The sequence below is a fragment of the Salmo salar genome, chromosome ssa11 (assembly GCF_905237065.1).
Source record: "Salmo salar chromosome ssa11, Ssal_v3.1, whole genome shotgun sequence".
NCBI classification, from domain to species: domain Eukaryota; kingdom Metazoa; phylum Chordata; class Actinopteri; order Salmoniformes; family Salmonidae; genus Salmo; species Salmo salar.
This window is the reverse complement of record NC_059452.1, coordinates 77975911-77993805: the sequence shown is the minus strand read 5'-3', so window position 1 is coordinate 77993805 and position 17895 is coordinate 77975911. Positions and strand designations below refer to the sequence as shown.

The 17895-nt window shown below is 42.3% G+C and overlaps 1 protein-coding gene across 1 annotated transcript in view; it reads left to right on the top strand.

Annotated features, from left to right (window-relative positions):
• LOC106563163 (transmembrane protein 132D) overlaps positions 1-17895 on the top strand; it is a 92180-nt gene that overhangs the window by 52333 nt on the left and 21952 nt on the right. The window contains exon 4 of the mRNA XM_045688884.1: positions 10251-10394. Within this exon, the coding sequence (XP_045544840.1) occupies positions 10251-10394 (144 nt within the window). The remainder of the gene's footprint in view (positions 1-10250; positions 10395-17895) is intronic.

Genomic DNA, 17895 nt, shown 5'->3' with positions numbered 1-17895 from the left:
TCACCCTCAGGAGTCTGAAAGAAATGTGTCATGGGCCCTCAGAAAATTCTACAGCTGCACCATTGAAAGCAACTTGACTGGCTGCGTCACTGCTTGGTATGGCAACTGCTTGGCAACTGACAACAAGGCACTACAAAGGGTAGCATGTATGGCCCAGAACATCACTGGGGCCGCACTCCCTACCATCCACACTAGGCAGTGTCACAGATTGCTCTCTCTGCTTCCACATGGAAAATCGTACCGATACAAGTCTGGAACCAACGGGACCCTGAACAGCTCCTACCCCCAGGCCATCAAATTGTTAAATACAGTGAGCTCCAAAAGTATTGGGACTTTGACAATTGTGTTGTTGTTTTGGCTCTGTACACCACACTTTGGATTTGAAATGATACAATGACTATGAGGTTAAATTGCAGACTGTCCCATTTTTAGGGGACCAAAAGTATTGGGACAAATTCACTTATTTCTTTATTTCAATTAACCTTTATTTAACCATTTGGTACAAGGTGCAATGGTGGGTGAGTAAAGCACAAGGATGCATGATAAACATGATGGAGGAGGCTGCATGCATATACAACAAGTCACTTATTATTGTTGCAATAAAATAAAACATATAAATAAAACATTACAGAGAGAAAAGTGGCCTGAACAAGCTTCTGTTGTAATAAGCAAGCCTTATTACGGAAATAAAAACCCAATTTCAATTTAAGCTTCCCCACAAGATTATCCATATGAACTTTAAAGGACAACTTGTCATCCAACCATATACCTACAGTATGTATTTGTAGGATGACACTTTTTCAATGGATAAGCCACCAGATGTGACAATGTTAACCTTCTCTGGCTGAGTGCAAGCTCTGGTAAAGGTCATGAATTTAGTTTTTCGTACATTCAAGACCAGTTTGAGACCATAAAGGCCAGCAGTGACTGAAAAGCAGTCTGGAGCTCTTCAACAGCCTGAACCAGAGAAGGAGCACATCAATATATGACTGTATCATCTGCATATAGATGCAACTTTAATGGTTGCATCCCATTTCCCACATCATTGATAAAGACTGAGAACAACACAGTAGCTAAAATAGAACCCTGGAGCACACCTCTATTAATCTTGTGATTGTCAGTATATACACATTGTGTTCTGTCAGAAAAATAGTTCCTAAACCAATTTACTGCCCCTTCACTGAGGCCAATGTCTAGCTAGCAACAATTCATGGTCAACTGAATCAAATGCATTTGATAAATCAACAAACAGAGCAGCACAATGTTGCTTTTTATCAAGTGCATTTATTATGTAATTTGCCACTGCCATAGCTGCAGTTGTGGTGCTGTTCCCTGATCTAAAGCCAGACTGAACCCCTCTCAGTATGTTCTTTTCAATTAAGAAGTTTTTTAACTGTGAGTTCACTAGGGATTCATAGACTTTGGCATGGATAGGGAGTTGGGAGGACATAAGCTGATTTCCAAATGCTGGGTATGGAATTGGTCAAGACTCAAGTTGAAAATGTGAGCCACAGGTACATTATCTGCTATCTTTAACTTCTTTGTGATAGGGGGCAATATTTTCACGTCCGGACGAAAAGCGTGCCCAGAGTAAACTGCCTGCTACTCAGGCCCAGAAGCTAGGATATGCATATTATTGCACTCTGAAGTTTCTAAAACTGTTTGAATGATGTCTGTGAGTATAACAGAACTCATATGGCAGGCGAAAACCTGAGAAAAATCCAACCAGGAACTGGGAAATCTGAGGTTTGTAGTTTTTCAAGTGATTGCCTATCCAATATACAGTGTAAATGGGGTGAGATTGCACTTCCTAAGGCTTCCACTAGATGTCAACAGTCTTTAAAAGTTGTTTCAGGATTCTATTGTGAAAGGGGAGCGAATAAGACCACTCACAGTAGATGGCTCAGCTGAAAGCCTGTAGTTGTTGATCGCGAGCTCCGTTCCCTTTCCTTTCTAAAGACAAAGGAATTGTCCGGTTGGAATATTATTGAAGATTTATGATAAAACATCCTAAAGATTAATTATATACATCGTTTGGCATGTTCCTACGAACTGTAACTTTTTTGACTTTTCGTCTGGTCTTAGTGCCCGCGCCTTGTGCATTTGGATTAGTGAACTAAACGCGCTAACAAAAAGGAGGTATTTGGACATAAAGATGAACTTTATCGAACAAAACAAACATTTATTGTGGAACTGGGAGTGCATTCCGATGAAGATCATCAAAGGTAAGTGAATATTTATAACGCTATTTCTGACTTTTGTTGACTCCACAACATGACGGGTATCTGTATGGCTTGTTTTGGTGGCTGAGCGCTGTACTCAGATTATTGCATGGTGTGCTTTCGACGTAAAGCTTTTTTGAAATCTGACACAGTGGTTGCATTAAGGAGAAGATTATCTTTACTCCTATGTATAACACTTGTATCTTTCATCAAGGTTTATGATGAGTATTTCTGTAAATTGATGTGGCTCTCTGCAAATTCACCGGATGTTTTGGAGGCAAAACATAACATAACGCGCCAATGTAAACTGAGATTTTTGTATATAAATATGAACTTTATCGAACAAAACATACATGTATTGTGTAACATGAAGTCCTATGAGTGCCATCTGATGAAGATCATCAAAGGTTAGTGATGAATTTTATCTCTATTTCTGCTTTTTGTGACTCCTCTCTTTTGCTGGAAAATGGTTGTATGTTTTTTGTGACTAGGCGCTGACCTAACATAATCGCATGGTATGCTTTCGCCGTAAAGCCTTTTTGAAATCGGACACTGTGGTTGGATTAACAAGAAGTTTATCTTTAAAATGGTGTATAATACTTGTATGTTTCAGGAATTTTAATTATGAAAGTTCTGTTGTTTGAATTTGGCGCACTGCAATTTCCCTGGCTGTTGTCGAGGTGGGACGCTAGCGTCCCACATATCCCAGATTAAGAGGTAGAGATCCAGGTTGTCTGGACCTGCAGATGTTTTAGTGTCAATTGCCTTTAGTGCTTATATACCTCAGCATAAGAAACAAAGGCTCAAAGTTTAAATGGTTCACATGAGTGGCTATGTCATAGTTTACTGTAAAAGAGCTTAAATTAGAGGCCGGGTCCCACCATTATCAAAAAACGGATCCAGCAGATATGAAGTGCTTGTTAAAAAACCCTACAATATCAGATTTATCCTTCACTTCATTAGAATCCATTATTAAATGGTCAGGAAGGCCAGAGGATACATTAGAACCTGGCACTGATTTGATTATCTTCCAGAACTTGGTAATGTTGTTTAGATTCTCTGTGACTGCATTTAGATAGAAATCTTATTTGGACTTCCTGATCAGTCCTGTGCATTTGTTTCTTAGCGCTCTGAAGGAGGCCCAGTCAACAGGAGCATTTGTATGTCTAGCTTGAGGCCAAGAGACATTTCTCTTTCTTATTCATTCTGCCAAGTTATCTGAAAACCAGGGATTGTCCCTTCCACTGTTTCTAAATTTCTTCACAGGGGCATGCTTATCACAAATGGACATCACATTTCATATAAAAATAGTCCCAGGCAGTGTCAACATCAGGAATCAGACTTACTCTGTCAATATTATGGTACAGATCATGTAAGAACGCTTGCTCATCAAACTGTCTAAAATGTATTTTAAAAATAACAGGTTTGGCTTTGGTAATTTGTGTATTTCTAACACAAGCAATTGCACAGTGATCACTAACATCATTACAGAATATCCCAGTTCATGTGTATTTGTGATGGGTATTTGTTAGAAGAATGTCCAATGGCGTTGATTTGTTAGGTGCTCTGGGATTTGGTCTTGTAAGCAAATTAATTAAATTGTGAGAGATTCAGAGTCACACAGTTCTTTAAAAGGGTCTGATACAGATGTAAGCATGTCCCAGTTAAAATCTTATAAAATAATGAATTCAGAGTCATTTAGCTTGTGCAGTATATCAGAAAGAGAGTTAAAAGTGTCTCCCGAAGTCGAGGGCGGTCTACAGTAGCCGACTACAGTGATGTGGGAGTCCTTATATACGTTCACTTTAACCGCAAGCAATTCAAAATATTTGGCTTTGGTAATTGAGAAAATTTCAGAGGTGTTAAACTTGGATTTCACATAAATTGCAACTCCTCCTCCTTTACTCATCCGATCCGTTCTAAAAACAGTGTACCCATCAATAGAAAGAGTTGTTTGACACAGATTACTTTAGTCAAGTTTCTGATAAAACCATTATGTATGCATTTGTTGTATTGGCCCACATTTTAATCATGTTTATTTTTGGAAATAGACTTCTGAGATTAAGAATCATGAGACCAAAACCTGCTCTGTTTTTAAAATCATAGGGAGTCGGTAGAGATTGCCTGGTATCTACCGGACCAGGGTTTGGTTGCACATATCCCGAGATCATCAATTAAAGCATAACAATATATATCAGCTGCCCAATGCGTGAGGACTTGGCACAGCAAGCACCATTGTCAATAAAATAAGCAGAAAAAAAGTTATTCAAGAGTTTAAGATTTTGGAAGTATGCCATCAAGTGTAGGCCTAGTTGCATTTGAGAGTAGTACAAATGCAATTGCAGAGAGAGACCAAGTTCCTGGTGGTATTGACATGTTTTCGTAGGGCATAAGGCGAAGATAATTCACTCACCTATTGATCATTCAGCCTATTTAATCCAGGATGGCATTGAGTACACAGAGATGCATACAAAGCTCTCCCCCGCCCTCCATTTGGCAAATCTGACCATAATTATATCCTCCTGATTCCTGCTTACAAGCAAAAACTAAAGCAGGAAGTACCAGTGACTCGCTCGATACGGAAGTGGCCAGATGATGCTACAGGACTGTTTTGCTAGCACAGACTGGAATATGTTCCGGGATTCATCCAATGGCATTGAGGAATACACCACCTCAGTCATCGGCTTCATCAGTAAGTGCATCGATGACGTCGTCCCCACAGTGACTGTACGTACATATCCCAACCAGAAGCCATGGATTACAGGCAACATCCGCATTGAACGAAAGGCTAGAGCTGCCGCTTTCAAGGAGCGGGATACTAATCCGGACTCTTATAAGAAATCCCGCTATGCTCTCAGACGAACCATCAAACAAGCAAAGCGTCAGTACAGGATTAAGATGGAATCCTACTACACTGGCTCTAACGCTCATCGGATATGGCAGGGCTTGAAAATTATTAGGGACTACAAAGGGAAACCCAGACGCGAGCTGCCCAGTGACGCAAGCCTACCAGATGAGCTAAATGCCTTTTATGCTCGCTTCGAGGCAAGCAACACTGAGGCACGCACGAGAGCACCAGATGTTCTGGATGACTGTGTGATAGCGCTCTCAGTAGCCGATGTGAACAAAACTTTAAACAGGTCAACATTCACAAAGCCACTGGGCCAGACGGATTACCAGGACGTGTACTCAAAGCATGTGCAGACCAACTGTCAAGTGTCTTCAATGACATTTTCAACATCTCCCTGACCGAGTCTGTAATACCTACATGTTTCAAGCAGACCACCATAGTCCCTGTGCCAAAGGAAGCGAAGGTAACCTGCCTAAATGATTACCGTCCCGTGGCACTCACGCCGGTAGCCATGAAGTGCTTTGAAAGGCTGGTCATGGCTCACATCAACAGCATCCTCCCGGACTCACTAGACCCACTCCAATTCGCATACCACCCCAACAGATCCACAGATGATGCAATCTCAATCGCACTCAACACTGCCCTTTCTCACCTGGACAAAAGTAACACCTGTGTGAGAATGCAGTTCATTGACTACAGCTCAGCGTTCAACACCATAATGCCCACGAAGCTCATCACAAAGCTAAGGACTCTGGGACTAATCACCTCCCTCTGCAACTGGATCCTGGACTTCCTGACGAACAGCCCCCAGGTGGTAAGAGTAGGCAACAACATGTCTGCCATGCTGATCCTTAACACTGGGGCCCCTCAGGGGTGTGTACTTAGTCTCTTCCTGTATTCCCTGTTCACCCATGACTGCGTGGCCAAACACGACTCCAACACCATCATCCTGTTGCCAAGTCACTTTATCTCTACCTAAGCATTTCACTGTTAGTCTACACCTGTTGTTTAGCAAGCGTGTGACAAATAACATTTGATTTGATTTGACAATATTATTGTTACAATCCAGTAAATTATACCTGGTCTCAGATGAGCTGTTGAGACTTAATTCATTATTGCAGTTATCTTCACAGTTCAAAGAGAATGAAAACATGATTAGGCGATATAGATGCAATGGAATAGTGCAACAGAATAGTTTAGTCAGTGTATAGAAAGCCTTCATGGCACACAGTAAATCTGTTCTGATGTTGATGACTCGGCGTATAAGTAGGAGCAGTCAATAAGGGCATTGTTTTATGATTAACTACTTCTTCTTACTTAACTGCTTCTTCATTGACTCCCTACTGGCAGCTTCATTAAATTGTACCCGCAAAACACCAGTCTCAACGTCAACAGTGAAGAGGCGACTCCGTGATGCTGGTCTTCTAGACAGAGTTGCAAAGAAAAGCCATATCTCTGACTGGCCAATAAAAATAAAAGATTAAGAAGGGCAAAAATAACACAGACACTGGACAGAGGTACTCTGCCTAGAAGGCCAGCATCCCAGAGTCGCCTCTTCACTGTTGACATTAAGACTGATGTTTTGCGGTTACTATTTAATGAAGCTGCCAGTTGAGGACTTGTGAGGTGTCTGTTTCTCAAATTAGACACTCTAATGTACTAGTCCTCTCGCTCAGTTGTGCACCGGGGCCTCCCACTGCTCTTTCTATTCTGGTTAGAGACAGTTTGTGCTTTTCTGTGAAGGGAGTGGTACACAGCGTTGTACAAGATCTTCAGTTTCTTGGCAATTTCTCACATAGAATAGCCTTCATTTCTCAGAACAAGAATAGACTGATGAGTTTCAGAAGAAAGGTCTATGTTTCTGGCCATTTTGAGCCTGTAATAGAACCCACAAATGCTGATGCTCCAGATACTCAACTAGTCTAAAGAAGGCCAGTTTTATTGCTTCTTTAATCAGAAACAACAGTTTTCAGCTGTACTAACATAATTTCTAAAGGGTTTTCTAATGATCAATTAGTCTTTTAAAATGATAAACTTGGATTAGCTAACACAACGTGCCGTTTGAACACAGGAGTGATGGTTGCTGATAATGGGCCTCTGTACACCTATGTAGATATTCTATAAAGAAAATCTGCTGTTTCCAGCTACAATAGTCATTTACAACATTAACAATGTCTACACTGTATTTCTGATCAATTTGATGTTATTTTAATGGACCAAAAAATTGATTTTCTTTCAAAAACAAGGACATTTCTAAGTAACTCCAAAATGTTCAATATAGTAGTGTATATAGTTTGTATAAGCTGGAAGCTGGAAATTGGAAGCTAGTTTAAGTAGAAGCCTAAGTGTTGTTGTTCATTTAATCCAATTAGGGAAGGGGTGGTAGGGTTAGCGGAAAATAATACATATATATGTATATGTATGAATGTATACAGTACCAGTACCAGTCAAAGTTTGGACACACCTACTCATTCAAGGGTTTTTCTTTATTTTTACTATTTTCTACATTGTAGAATAATAGTGAAGCCATCAAAACTATGAAATAACACATATGGAAGGATGTAGTGACCAAAAAGTGTTAAACAAATCAAAATATATTTTATATTTGAGATTCTTCAAAGTAGCCATTGCCTTGATGACAGCTTTGTGCACTCTTGGCATTTTCTCAACCAGCTTTATGAGGTAGTCACCTGGAATGCAATTCAATTAACCGGTGAGCCTTGTTAAAAGTTAACATGTGGAATTTATTTCCTTCTTAATGCATTTGAGCCAATCAGTTGTGTTGTGATAAGGTAGGTGAGGTATACAGAAGATTGCCCTATTTGGTAAATGACCATGTCCATATTATGGCAAGAACAGCTCAAATAAGCAAAGAGAAATGACAGTCCTTCATTACTTTAAGACATGAAGGTCAGTCAATCCGGAAAATGTCAAGAACTTTGAACGTTTCTTTCAGTGCAGTCGCAAAAACCATCAAGTGCTATGATGAAACTGTCTCTCATGGGGACCGCCACAGAAAAGGTAGACCCAGAGTTACCTCTGCTGCAGAGGATAAGTTCATTAGAGTTACCAGCATCAGAAATGGGCAATTAACTGCATCTCAGATTGCAGCCCAAATAAATGCTTCACAGAGTTCAAGTAACAGACACATCTCAACATCAACTGTTCAGTGGAGACTGCGTGGTCAAAGTGCTGCAAAGAAACCACTACTAAAGGACACCAATAAGAAGAGACTTGCTTGGGCCAAGAAACACGAGCAATGGACAATAAACCGGTGGAAATCTGTCCTTTGGTAAAATGAGCACAACCTTGAGATTTTTGGTTCCAACTGCCGTGTCTTTGTGAGACGCAGAGTAGGTGAACAGATTATCTCTGCATGTGTGGTTTCCAGCATGAAGCATGGAGGTGTAATGGTGTGGGGGTGCTTAGCTGGTGACACTGTCTTTGATTTATTTAGAGTTCAAGGCACACTTAACCAGCATGGGTACAACAGCATTCTGCAGTGACACGCCATCCCATCTGGTTTGCGCTTAGTGGGACTATTATTTGTTTTTGAGCAAGACAATGACCCAAAACACACCTCCAGGCTGTGTAAGGGCTATTTGACCAAGAAGGAGAGTGATGCAGTCCTGCATCAGATGACCTGTCCTCCACAATCACCCGACCTCAACCCAATTGAGATGGTTTGAGATGGACCGCAGAGTGATGGAAAAGCAGCCAACAAGTGCTCAGCATATGTGGGAACTCCTTCAAGACTGTTGGAAAAGCATTCAAGGTGGCTACCTCATGAAGCTGGTTGAGAGAATGCCAAGAGTGTGCAAAGCTGTCATCAAGCCAAAGGGTGGCAACTTAGAAAAATCTAAAATATATTTTGATTTGTTTAACACTTTTTGATTACTACATGATTTCATATGTGTTATTTCATAGTTTTGATGTCTTCACTATTATTCTACAATGAAGAAAATAGTACAAATAAAGAAAACCCTTGAATAAGTAGGTGTATCCAAACTTTTGATTGGTACTGTATATATAAATATATGTATTTACAAAAAATATATATGGGGGATTGGAAATGATGCAGACAATTACATTAATGGAATCTACAATCTATCTGCAATATTAAACTGTTCCACCCCTTAAACATTTTTTTTTAAATGACTGTCTTCCCCAGATTTTCATTTACTAGGGAGGGTGGTTCCTCCACCCATTTTAATCGGAGCCATTTCCCAGGTCTTGTTAAATTGATATTTTTGACAGTAAATGAAACAGTGTGGATAACTCCTTGTTAGACTGTCAGCACTGTTGTTAGGTTCTAAGTTCTGCTACACATCCAGACGGACTCCAAGGAAAGCTCAAACTTGATTTATTACACCCAACAAGATGTTGCAGCTGCATAACACAACATACAAGTCACACAAACACATATTTATAGCTTCCTACTAGGAGGAGTCACCTCCTTGTAAGTCTAAGATAGACAATCATTCTCTTTTGCTGGGCATGAACTGAGTCTGTTCCTCTTATTGGTATTGTCTTGGCCCGGCCTGAGCCCTGAACTTTCATGGGCAGGGAGGTGTGTGTGTGTGTGTGTGTGTGTGTGTGTGTGTGTGTGTGTGTGTGTGTGTGTGTGTGTGTGTGTGTGTGCATGCCTGCATGTAGCTGTGTGTGTGTCTGTGTGCGTGCCTTTGTGTGTGTGCCTATACATGATGGTAGCAAACACAGAGCCGGGGGGATTAAGAGTAGATTCATTCATCTAATTATCTTTCTTCTGCTTCGTCTGAGTCACAGCGTCAAGATCACACTATCTTATCATCACTGTTCACATCATTTAATGAAAGCAGCAATTTGCAGTATCTATGATTACAATGTTCATGATGTATTGTATCATTAGAGACTGGCAATCTGGGGTGTTAATGAAACCTTAACTACTGTATAGGGATTTGACTGGATTGTTGGTGCTTTATTCACAGGGAAATGAGGATGTACAGCAGATGTGCAAGCATTTATTGTACATACTGACTCATTTATTGAATTCTATGACAGTTGTAGGCTAATTCCAATTAGATGACAATGTGAGCAGCTTATATTGCAATATGCACAGTAAACAACGCATCTGCATGTCAGTGTGGTTGCTCTCCTCAGTAGAACTTAACTCTGAACTCTTCTCTTCTTTTTCTCAGGAAACTGAGATTCTGAATACAGCTGTGCTCACCGGGAGGACAGTTGCCGTGCCAGTAAAGGTGGTCACCGTAGGAACAGACGGCACAGTTACGGATGTAACAGAGTCGGTAGAGTGTCGGTCGACCGATGAAGAGGTGGTCAAGGTGAGTGTACACTATACAGGCTGCAACCTTGAGAGGAAACCTTGAACACCTTTAGAGGAAACCTTGAGGAGATAGACCAGGTGGAACCCGTCCTTTTCAACCCAACATAGGACTTGAGTTCAAGTACAGTACATACAGTATGACAATAATGCCTCTTCTATATATATTTTAAGTCCCTCATCCTTTATAGGCACAAGACCATATACAGATGTTGGATCTTAACTTGATCACTCTTTGTCGCAGAGAATTTTCCTGATGAATCAATTCAAATGAGTCTCGTGAGTGGCTGAAAGTCATTGGGATCAGGGGTTGTTATCAAAATTATGTTTTCTCTCGCTCCCTCAAACGTTATGCCTGTTGTCAAATATACTGAACCAAAACATAAACGCAACATGTAAAGTGTTGGTCCCATGTTTCATGAGCTGAAATAAAAGATCCCAGAAAAAAAATACAAAAAGCTTATTTCTCTCAAATTTTGTGCACAAATTTGTTTACATCCCTGTTAGTGTGCATTTCTCCTGCAGCATATCAAGAAGCTGTTTAAACAGCATGACAAAGGTGCAAAGCATTACAAAGGTGCACCTTGTGCTGAGGACAATAAAGGCCACTGTTATATGTGCCGTTTTGTCACACAACACAATGCCACAGATGTCTCAAGTTTTGAAGGGGCGTGCAATTGGCATGCTGACTGCAGGAATATCCAACAGAGTTGTGCCAGATAATTTAATGTTAATTTCTCTATGATAAGATGCCTCCAACATCGTGTTAGAGGATTTGGCAGTACGTCCAACTGCCATCACAACCTCAGACCACTTGTAACCATGCCAACCCAGGACCTCCATATCCGGCTTCTTCACCTGCAAGTGAAGAGACCAGCCTCCCAGACAGCTGATGAAACTGAGGAGTATTTCTGTCTGAAATAAATCCCTTTTCTGTGGAAAAACTCATTCTGATTAGCTGGGCCTGGCTCCCCAGTGGGTGAGCCTGTCTCCCCAGTGGGTGGGCCTATGCCTTCCCAGGCCCACCCATGGCTGCACTCCTGCCCAGTCATTTAAAATCCATAGATTAGGACCTATTGAATTTATTTACATGGACTGATTTCCTTCTATGAACCGTAACTCAGTAAAATCGTATAAATTGTTGCGTGTTGTAAAAAAATTGTGTTCACTTTCTTTTTGTTAGGTGGTGGTAATGCACATTGGATGACAACCACCCCCCAAAAAACTACTGGGTAGTGATTACACTCACCGTAACGTTAAAATAACTGTGGGAAATCAGTGCTCAGCAGGCAGGGGCGAACAACACTGTGTGCCGGTGTCCTAGCTAGCTGGCAGCCTCAATGGCAGTGGACGCAGCATGTAGTGGGTGTAACCGGTATGAAACGGCTAGCTAGTTAGCGGTGCGGTGACGTCACTTGCTCTGAGACCTTAAAGTAGTTGTTTTCCTTGCTCTGCAAGGGTTGTGGCTTTCATGGAGTGATAGGTAGCTAACTATTCTTCAAGGGTGACTGGTGTTGATGCGTTCAGAGGGTCCCTGGTTCAAGCCCAGGTTGGGGCAGGGAGAGGGATGAAAGCAACACTGTTAAATTAATGCTGTTGAACTGGATCACTCAGTTGGACTCTGCCTGGTTTCTGTGAAGAAGGAGGAAGTCAAAGGGTGGTGAGTGTAACTGGTGTGAAATGGCTAGCTAGTTAGCGGTGCATGCTAGTAGTGTTCCAGTTGGTGACATCACTTGTATTGAGACCTTGAAGTATTTGTTTCGCTTGCTCTGCAATGGCCGTGGCTTTTGTGGAGCGATAGGTAACAATGTTATGTGGGAGGCAGTTGTTGATGTGTTCAACTGAGGTAAAGACAGAGTCAGGTTGGATATTAAATGGATATTCGCCTGTAGTTTTCTCTACATCCACCAACAGCAGTTAGGGACTGTCAACATAGTGACAAATCACATTTTTCAAATTTCAATAGCTCTTTAACCATTACTCCTAAAACAATTTTTCAATGTTTCTAATTTCAATAGCTCCTTGGTCATGTGACTTACTGACTTCAAACACGGTTCAGAATGTCCACTGACTGCCCTTCTATATTGCACACCCTTTTGTTTGTCCATTTTCATCTCACACGGTTTTGTATGAATTTTGAATTTCAATAGCTCCTTGGTCATGTGACCTACTAACCTCAAACAATGTTCAGAATGTACACTCAGTGGGCCTATACATTGCACACCCTTTAGTTTGTCCATTTTCATCTCGTGCAATTTTATTTGAATTTTCAATATTTTTCAATGATTCTCATTTCAATAGCTCCTCCTGACCTCAAACAAGATTCAGAATGTCCATTGACTGCCCTTACATGAATTTATTTTTACTTTCTAATTTCAATAGCTCCTTGGTCATGTGACCTACTGGACTCAAACAAGGTTCAGAATGTACAATCAGCAGGCATATACATTGCACACCCTTTAGTTTGTCCATTGTCATCTAACATGTTTTTACATATTTTTTTAAAACTTTCTAATTTCAGTAGCTCCTTGGTAATGTGACCTACTGGACTCAAACAAGGTTCAGAATGTACAATCAGCAGGCATATACATTGCACACCCTTTAGTTTGTCCATTGTCATCTAACATGTTTTTACATATTTTTTTAAAACTTTCTAATTTCAGTAGCTCCTTGGTAATGTGACCTACTGACCTCAAACTACTTTCAAAATGTTCACGGACTGGCGGAGACGGCGCCGCGAGGCATCCAGTGCGGTAACGCGACCGATCCTGGAGAAGCTGGTGGGAGCCCCGGGGACTGTTCTCTTTTCTTTGTGAAGGATAGGGCTCCCTGGAATGGGTTCGCCCCTAGAGAGGGGCCCAAGACCTGGAAAGCGTCGCGGTATCGGCGGCATCCGGTAAGCTCTCCCTGGCCCTTGAAAATCCGGGGGAGCGGGTGTAAATCTCACGCCGGGCCGTACCCATATCCGCAGCAGGTCTCCAAGGTGAACAAAATGTGGCATGTTATAACAATGTAGATAAGGGAAGTTGGAAAAAAAGAGCCGTAACCTCAGGATAAGGATTGGCTCTAAGGGCTGAGTTGGTCGGGCTGGGGTGCGAAGCGGGGCTGGGCTCGAACTGCGGCTGGGGGAGCAGTTGCTCTGTCGCCCTCCTCTCGCCACCATTGGAAGTTCGTTGTGCGGTCTCTCGTGCGTGGTCTCGCAAGGGGCTGCGTGTGGGGGTTCGTCGGGGTCGTGTCTGTCAGCGGGCCGAAGGCGGACCGGTGGGGGGTTGGGTCCGGCAGTTGGCAGTTGCAACTCTGGACGCTCGCCGGGCCCTTCTCACAGATCTCCCCAGCTACGGCGCTCGCCGGCCCCACACATTGTAGGTGGGGAGGTCTCCTCTACGCTCACTAGACTAAACCCATTGGCCCCGCAGTGATAGGGCATTGCATGGATCTGGCTCATTGCCTATGAAGTGGGGAGAGGTATCTCCAGCTTGTCTGGGGAGGAAGGCCTACATTTGATCTGGGTAGTACTATCCACGCCCATTGATTTGCTGTGGAACCATAAAACGGACAGAAGAAGCCTAGGTTCCCACTGGGAACGTATCACTGAATGTCAACTTGATGGAATTCAAAAGGAGCGTACCCACCTGTCGCCGTCGCACTCAAATCACCCGTGGGGTGACTGTGACCCCCTCATGTCAAAGTGAGGAAATTGGATGAAGCGGGGGTAAACGGCGGGACATAATTTAGAGTCTTTTGAGGTAGCCAAATGCCTCGTGATCTAATTAGTGACGCGCGTGAATGGATGAATGAGATTCCCACTGTCCCTCCCTACTATCTAGAAAAACCCCAGCCAAGGGAACGGGCTTGATGGAATCAGTGGGGAAAGAAGAACTACTCTTATCGTTTTTCGAGCCAGGTGCGACCCACTCCGCTTAGGGAGGACAGAAACTTCCCGTGGAGCAGAAGTGCAAAAGTTGGCTTGTTCTTGATTTTCAGGATGAATACAGACTGTGAAAGCGGGGCCTCACGATCCTTCTGAATTTTTGGCTTTTAAGCAAGAGGTGTCAGAAAAGTTATCACAATGATAACTGGCTTGTGGCTGCCAAGCGTTCATAGCGACGTCACTTTTTGATCCTTCGATGTTGGCTCTTCCTATCATTGTGAAGCAGAATTCACCAAGCGTTGGATTGTTCACAAACGAATAGGGAACGTGAGCTGGGTTTAGACCGTTGTTAGACAGGCTAGTTTTACCCTACTGATAATGTGTTGCTGCAATAGTAATCCTGCTCAGTACGAGAAGAACTGCAGGTTCAGACATTTGGTGTATTTGCTTGGCTGGAGCCAATGGTGCGAAGCTACCATCTGTGGGATTATGACTGAACGCGTCTAAGTCAGAATCCCCCCTAAACGTAATGATACCGTAGCGCAGCAGATCTTCGGTTGGCCCGGGATAGCCTGCCTCTTTTGGATGGTGAGTAGAGCAGTTTGTGACGAGGTTAGGGTGTGGCCGGATGAGTTGCCGCCCCTCTCCTGATGCACACTGCATGTTTGTGGGTAACCTGGTGCTAAATCACTCGTAGACAACCTGATTCTGTGTCAGGGTTTCATACGTAGCAGAGCAGCTCACCCGCTACGATCTATTGAAAGTAAGCCCTCGATCCAAGCTTTTGTCGGATACAGAAGGTATCTTCCTCCACCATCCTCCTTCTTTACTTATGGGTTACCAGGTGCACGGAGAAGGGCCAGGGGCCAGAGGCCAGACACAGAGTGTGAGAGAGCCTAGGCAGGTGGGTAGAAGGCATAAGACATTGACATTGGGCTCTGGATAGGTAGGGGGCTAGGTGGTGGTTGCCCATCCGCCCGGGCCCGTCCTCTGTTGGGACTGTGAGTCAGGTTGGGACTTACTGTGGAAGTCAAAAGGTCACCAGGTGCACGAGGAGGCTTCCCCCAAGGCGGTTGGGGATTCAGAGTCCAAGCAGGGGCGGCCGGACTCAGGGGTTGGGGCAGCACTCAGGCTGTGGAGGTTGGGTTGGGGACTTAGTCTCTGAGTGGATAAAAGCGGGCGGGTCACCAGGTGCACAGAGCTTGTTTCAGGTTACCAGGTGCACAAGGATGCCTCCATCAAAGCAAGGGGCACTCCAAGTCCAAGCAGGGGCGGTTGGGCTTGGGGGCTGGGGCAGCACTCAGGCCATGGAGGTTGGAGTGGGTACTTAGTCGGTGAGCAAAAAAAAGCAGGCGGGTTAAGTTAGCTAGCTAGCCAAGTCAAATAATAACCGTATCATATAGCTGACAAGCTCTTAACTTCAGCTCATTTTTATTCAGTATTACGGGAAAATAAACTCACAACAGGATCTTTATTTACAAGTTAATGGCAAGCTAATTACAGAAAATAGCTTACGGTTGTGAGTGTGGCAAAATAAAAGCAGGATATTCTACTGGATAATTTTTGAACTTGGACACTGTCTCGTTGGCCTAATGTATATCCTAATTTGACTTTGATGCAGGTCATGTTCTTCTTCACATTACCGTCTCTGGAAAACACACACTATATCAAATAAAATCACTGTTTATTTATCACATGCACAGGATACAGAAGGTGTAAACTGTACAGTGAAATGGTTACTTGCATAGTGGAGTCTTTTGTTAAGACATGTAGCTAGCTAGCTAAACAATGAACCATGGTCCCAATTTATAACGTTACTACCCTGCATGAATCTTCAGGTAGCTGAAGTTAACCAACTACATTCAATATTATTTAGCTAGCTAACATTAGGCTATAACTAGCAATGGAAATGACTCTGAGATACGAATAATATAATAATAATAATAATAATAATAATAATAATAATATTAATACACAGATCATACTAGCAAGCCAGACAGCTAACGTTAGCTAGCAAGCCAGACAGCTACGTTAGCTAGCTAGCTAATTGGACAATTTAACTTGCAATGAAAACAACTATGCGACAAAATTTGAAATCTATATTATCTGAAAATGTAGCTAGCTAGACTGTCTTAATCACAACACTTCTACCTCTCTGTCATGCATGCCATGGTTGACCTTAGTTTGAAGACGTGATGCGGAGACAGGTGTTTTATGCAACAGCCTTCTGTGTGTTCTTTTTTCGACTCCCCCACATATTTGCAATCAAATGCAGAATTTTCTCCATCTCCTTTGCTATCATAATCTGCTTCCACTGGGCCTTCCACTGATTTCAAAACTCGGTCCTCCAGAAAGTGGCGAGGATTAGCAACACTTTTTTCCAGTTCTTCGTGATACAGTATATTTCAAAAAAGCTATGTTAGAAAGGATTGCCTACACATACTGAGCAGTTTATGTTATAGACAGAGGCGTGCTACATGGCAGACCAATCCAAACTCGTCTCTTGGCATGTCCAGTCCAGCCATTATCTCAGCCAATCATGGTTAGTGGGATTGTTCCTGACTTTTTCTGTGGCTAAACCAACTAGGCTTGTAATTTAACAATTGTATTTGTATTTACAGATGTCATACAAGTTTGTTATTAAGACACATGAAAGTTCACATGTTCAAGAAGGCATTTCTGCCAAGGCATTTTGTTTACATTCAAATGCCTCTCCTGTGAAGTTTTGTCGTGTGACATACGCCTAGTTTCCTATGAGTAATTGAACATTGTGTCATTTAATAATATGCAGGGGTGTGATAGTTGTATGAATTAATCACAATGCAAGCCTATTCATTTGGAGAAAAAAACAGCAGCTCTAATGCAATATTAGCTTCATAGTGAAACACCACTATTCTGGCTATTAATTTTCATTTATTTTATATTTAACTAGGCAAGTCAGTTAATAACCTGTTGGGGCTAGGGGGCAGTATTGAGAATTTTGAAAAGAATATGTGCCCATTTTTAACTGCCACCTACACCAACTCAGAAGCTAGGATATGCATATTATTACCAGATTTGGATAGAAAACACTCTGAATTTTCTAAAACTGTTTGAATGGTGTCTGTAAGTATAGCAAAACTCATATGGCAGGCAAAAACCTGAGAAAACCTGAGAGAAAAAAAGAATTTTGTGGCCGTACTATTTTTTTGAATCATTGTTTAATAGATACCACAGTGAGAAAGGATTCATTTCGCAACTCCTACGGCTTCCACTAGATGTCAGCGATCTTTATAAAGTTGTTTGAAGCGTCTATGATCAACAGAGACCGGATGACAAGGAAGGGAAGTTGACCTCCCTGGGATGTCGTCACTTCCATTATTGCCTGCACCTGCTCAATCATGTGACGCGAGACAATTTTCAAATACGTTTTTCAAGACACAGGATTGGTCGGGTTGAAACATTACTGATGTTTCACGTTAAAAATGGCTCTAAAGATTGATGCTAAACAACGTTTGACATGTTTGAACGAACGTAAATAGATTATTTTTAAAACTTTTTGCCGTGACTTCCCACCCGCCCGCGCTACTTTTGAGTAGCCACCGAAGCGCTAACAACATGGAACAACTTGGAGTTATTTGGACATCAATTA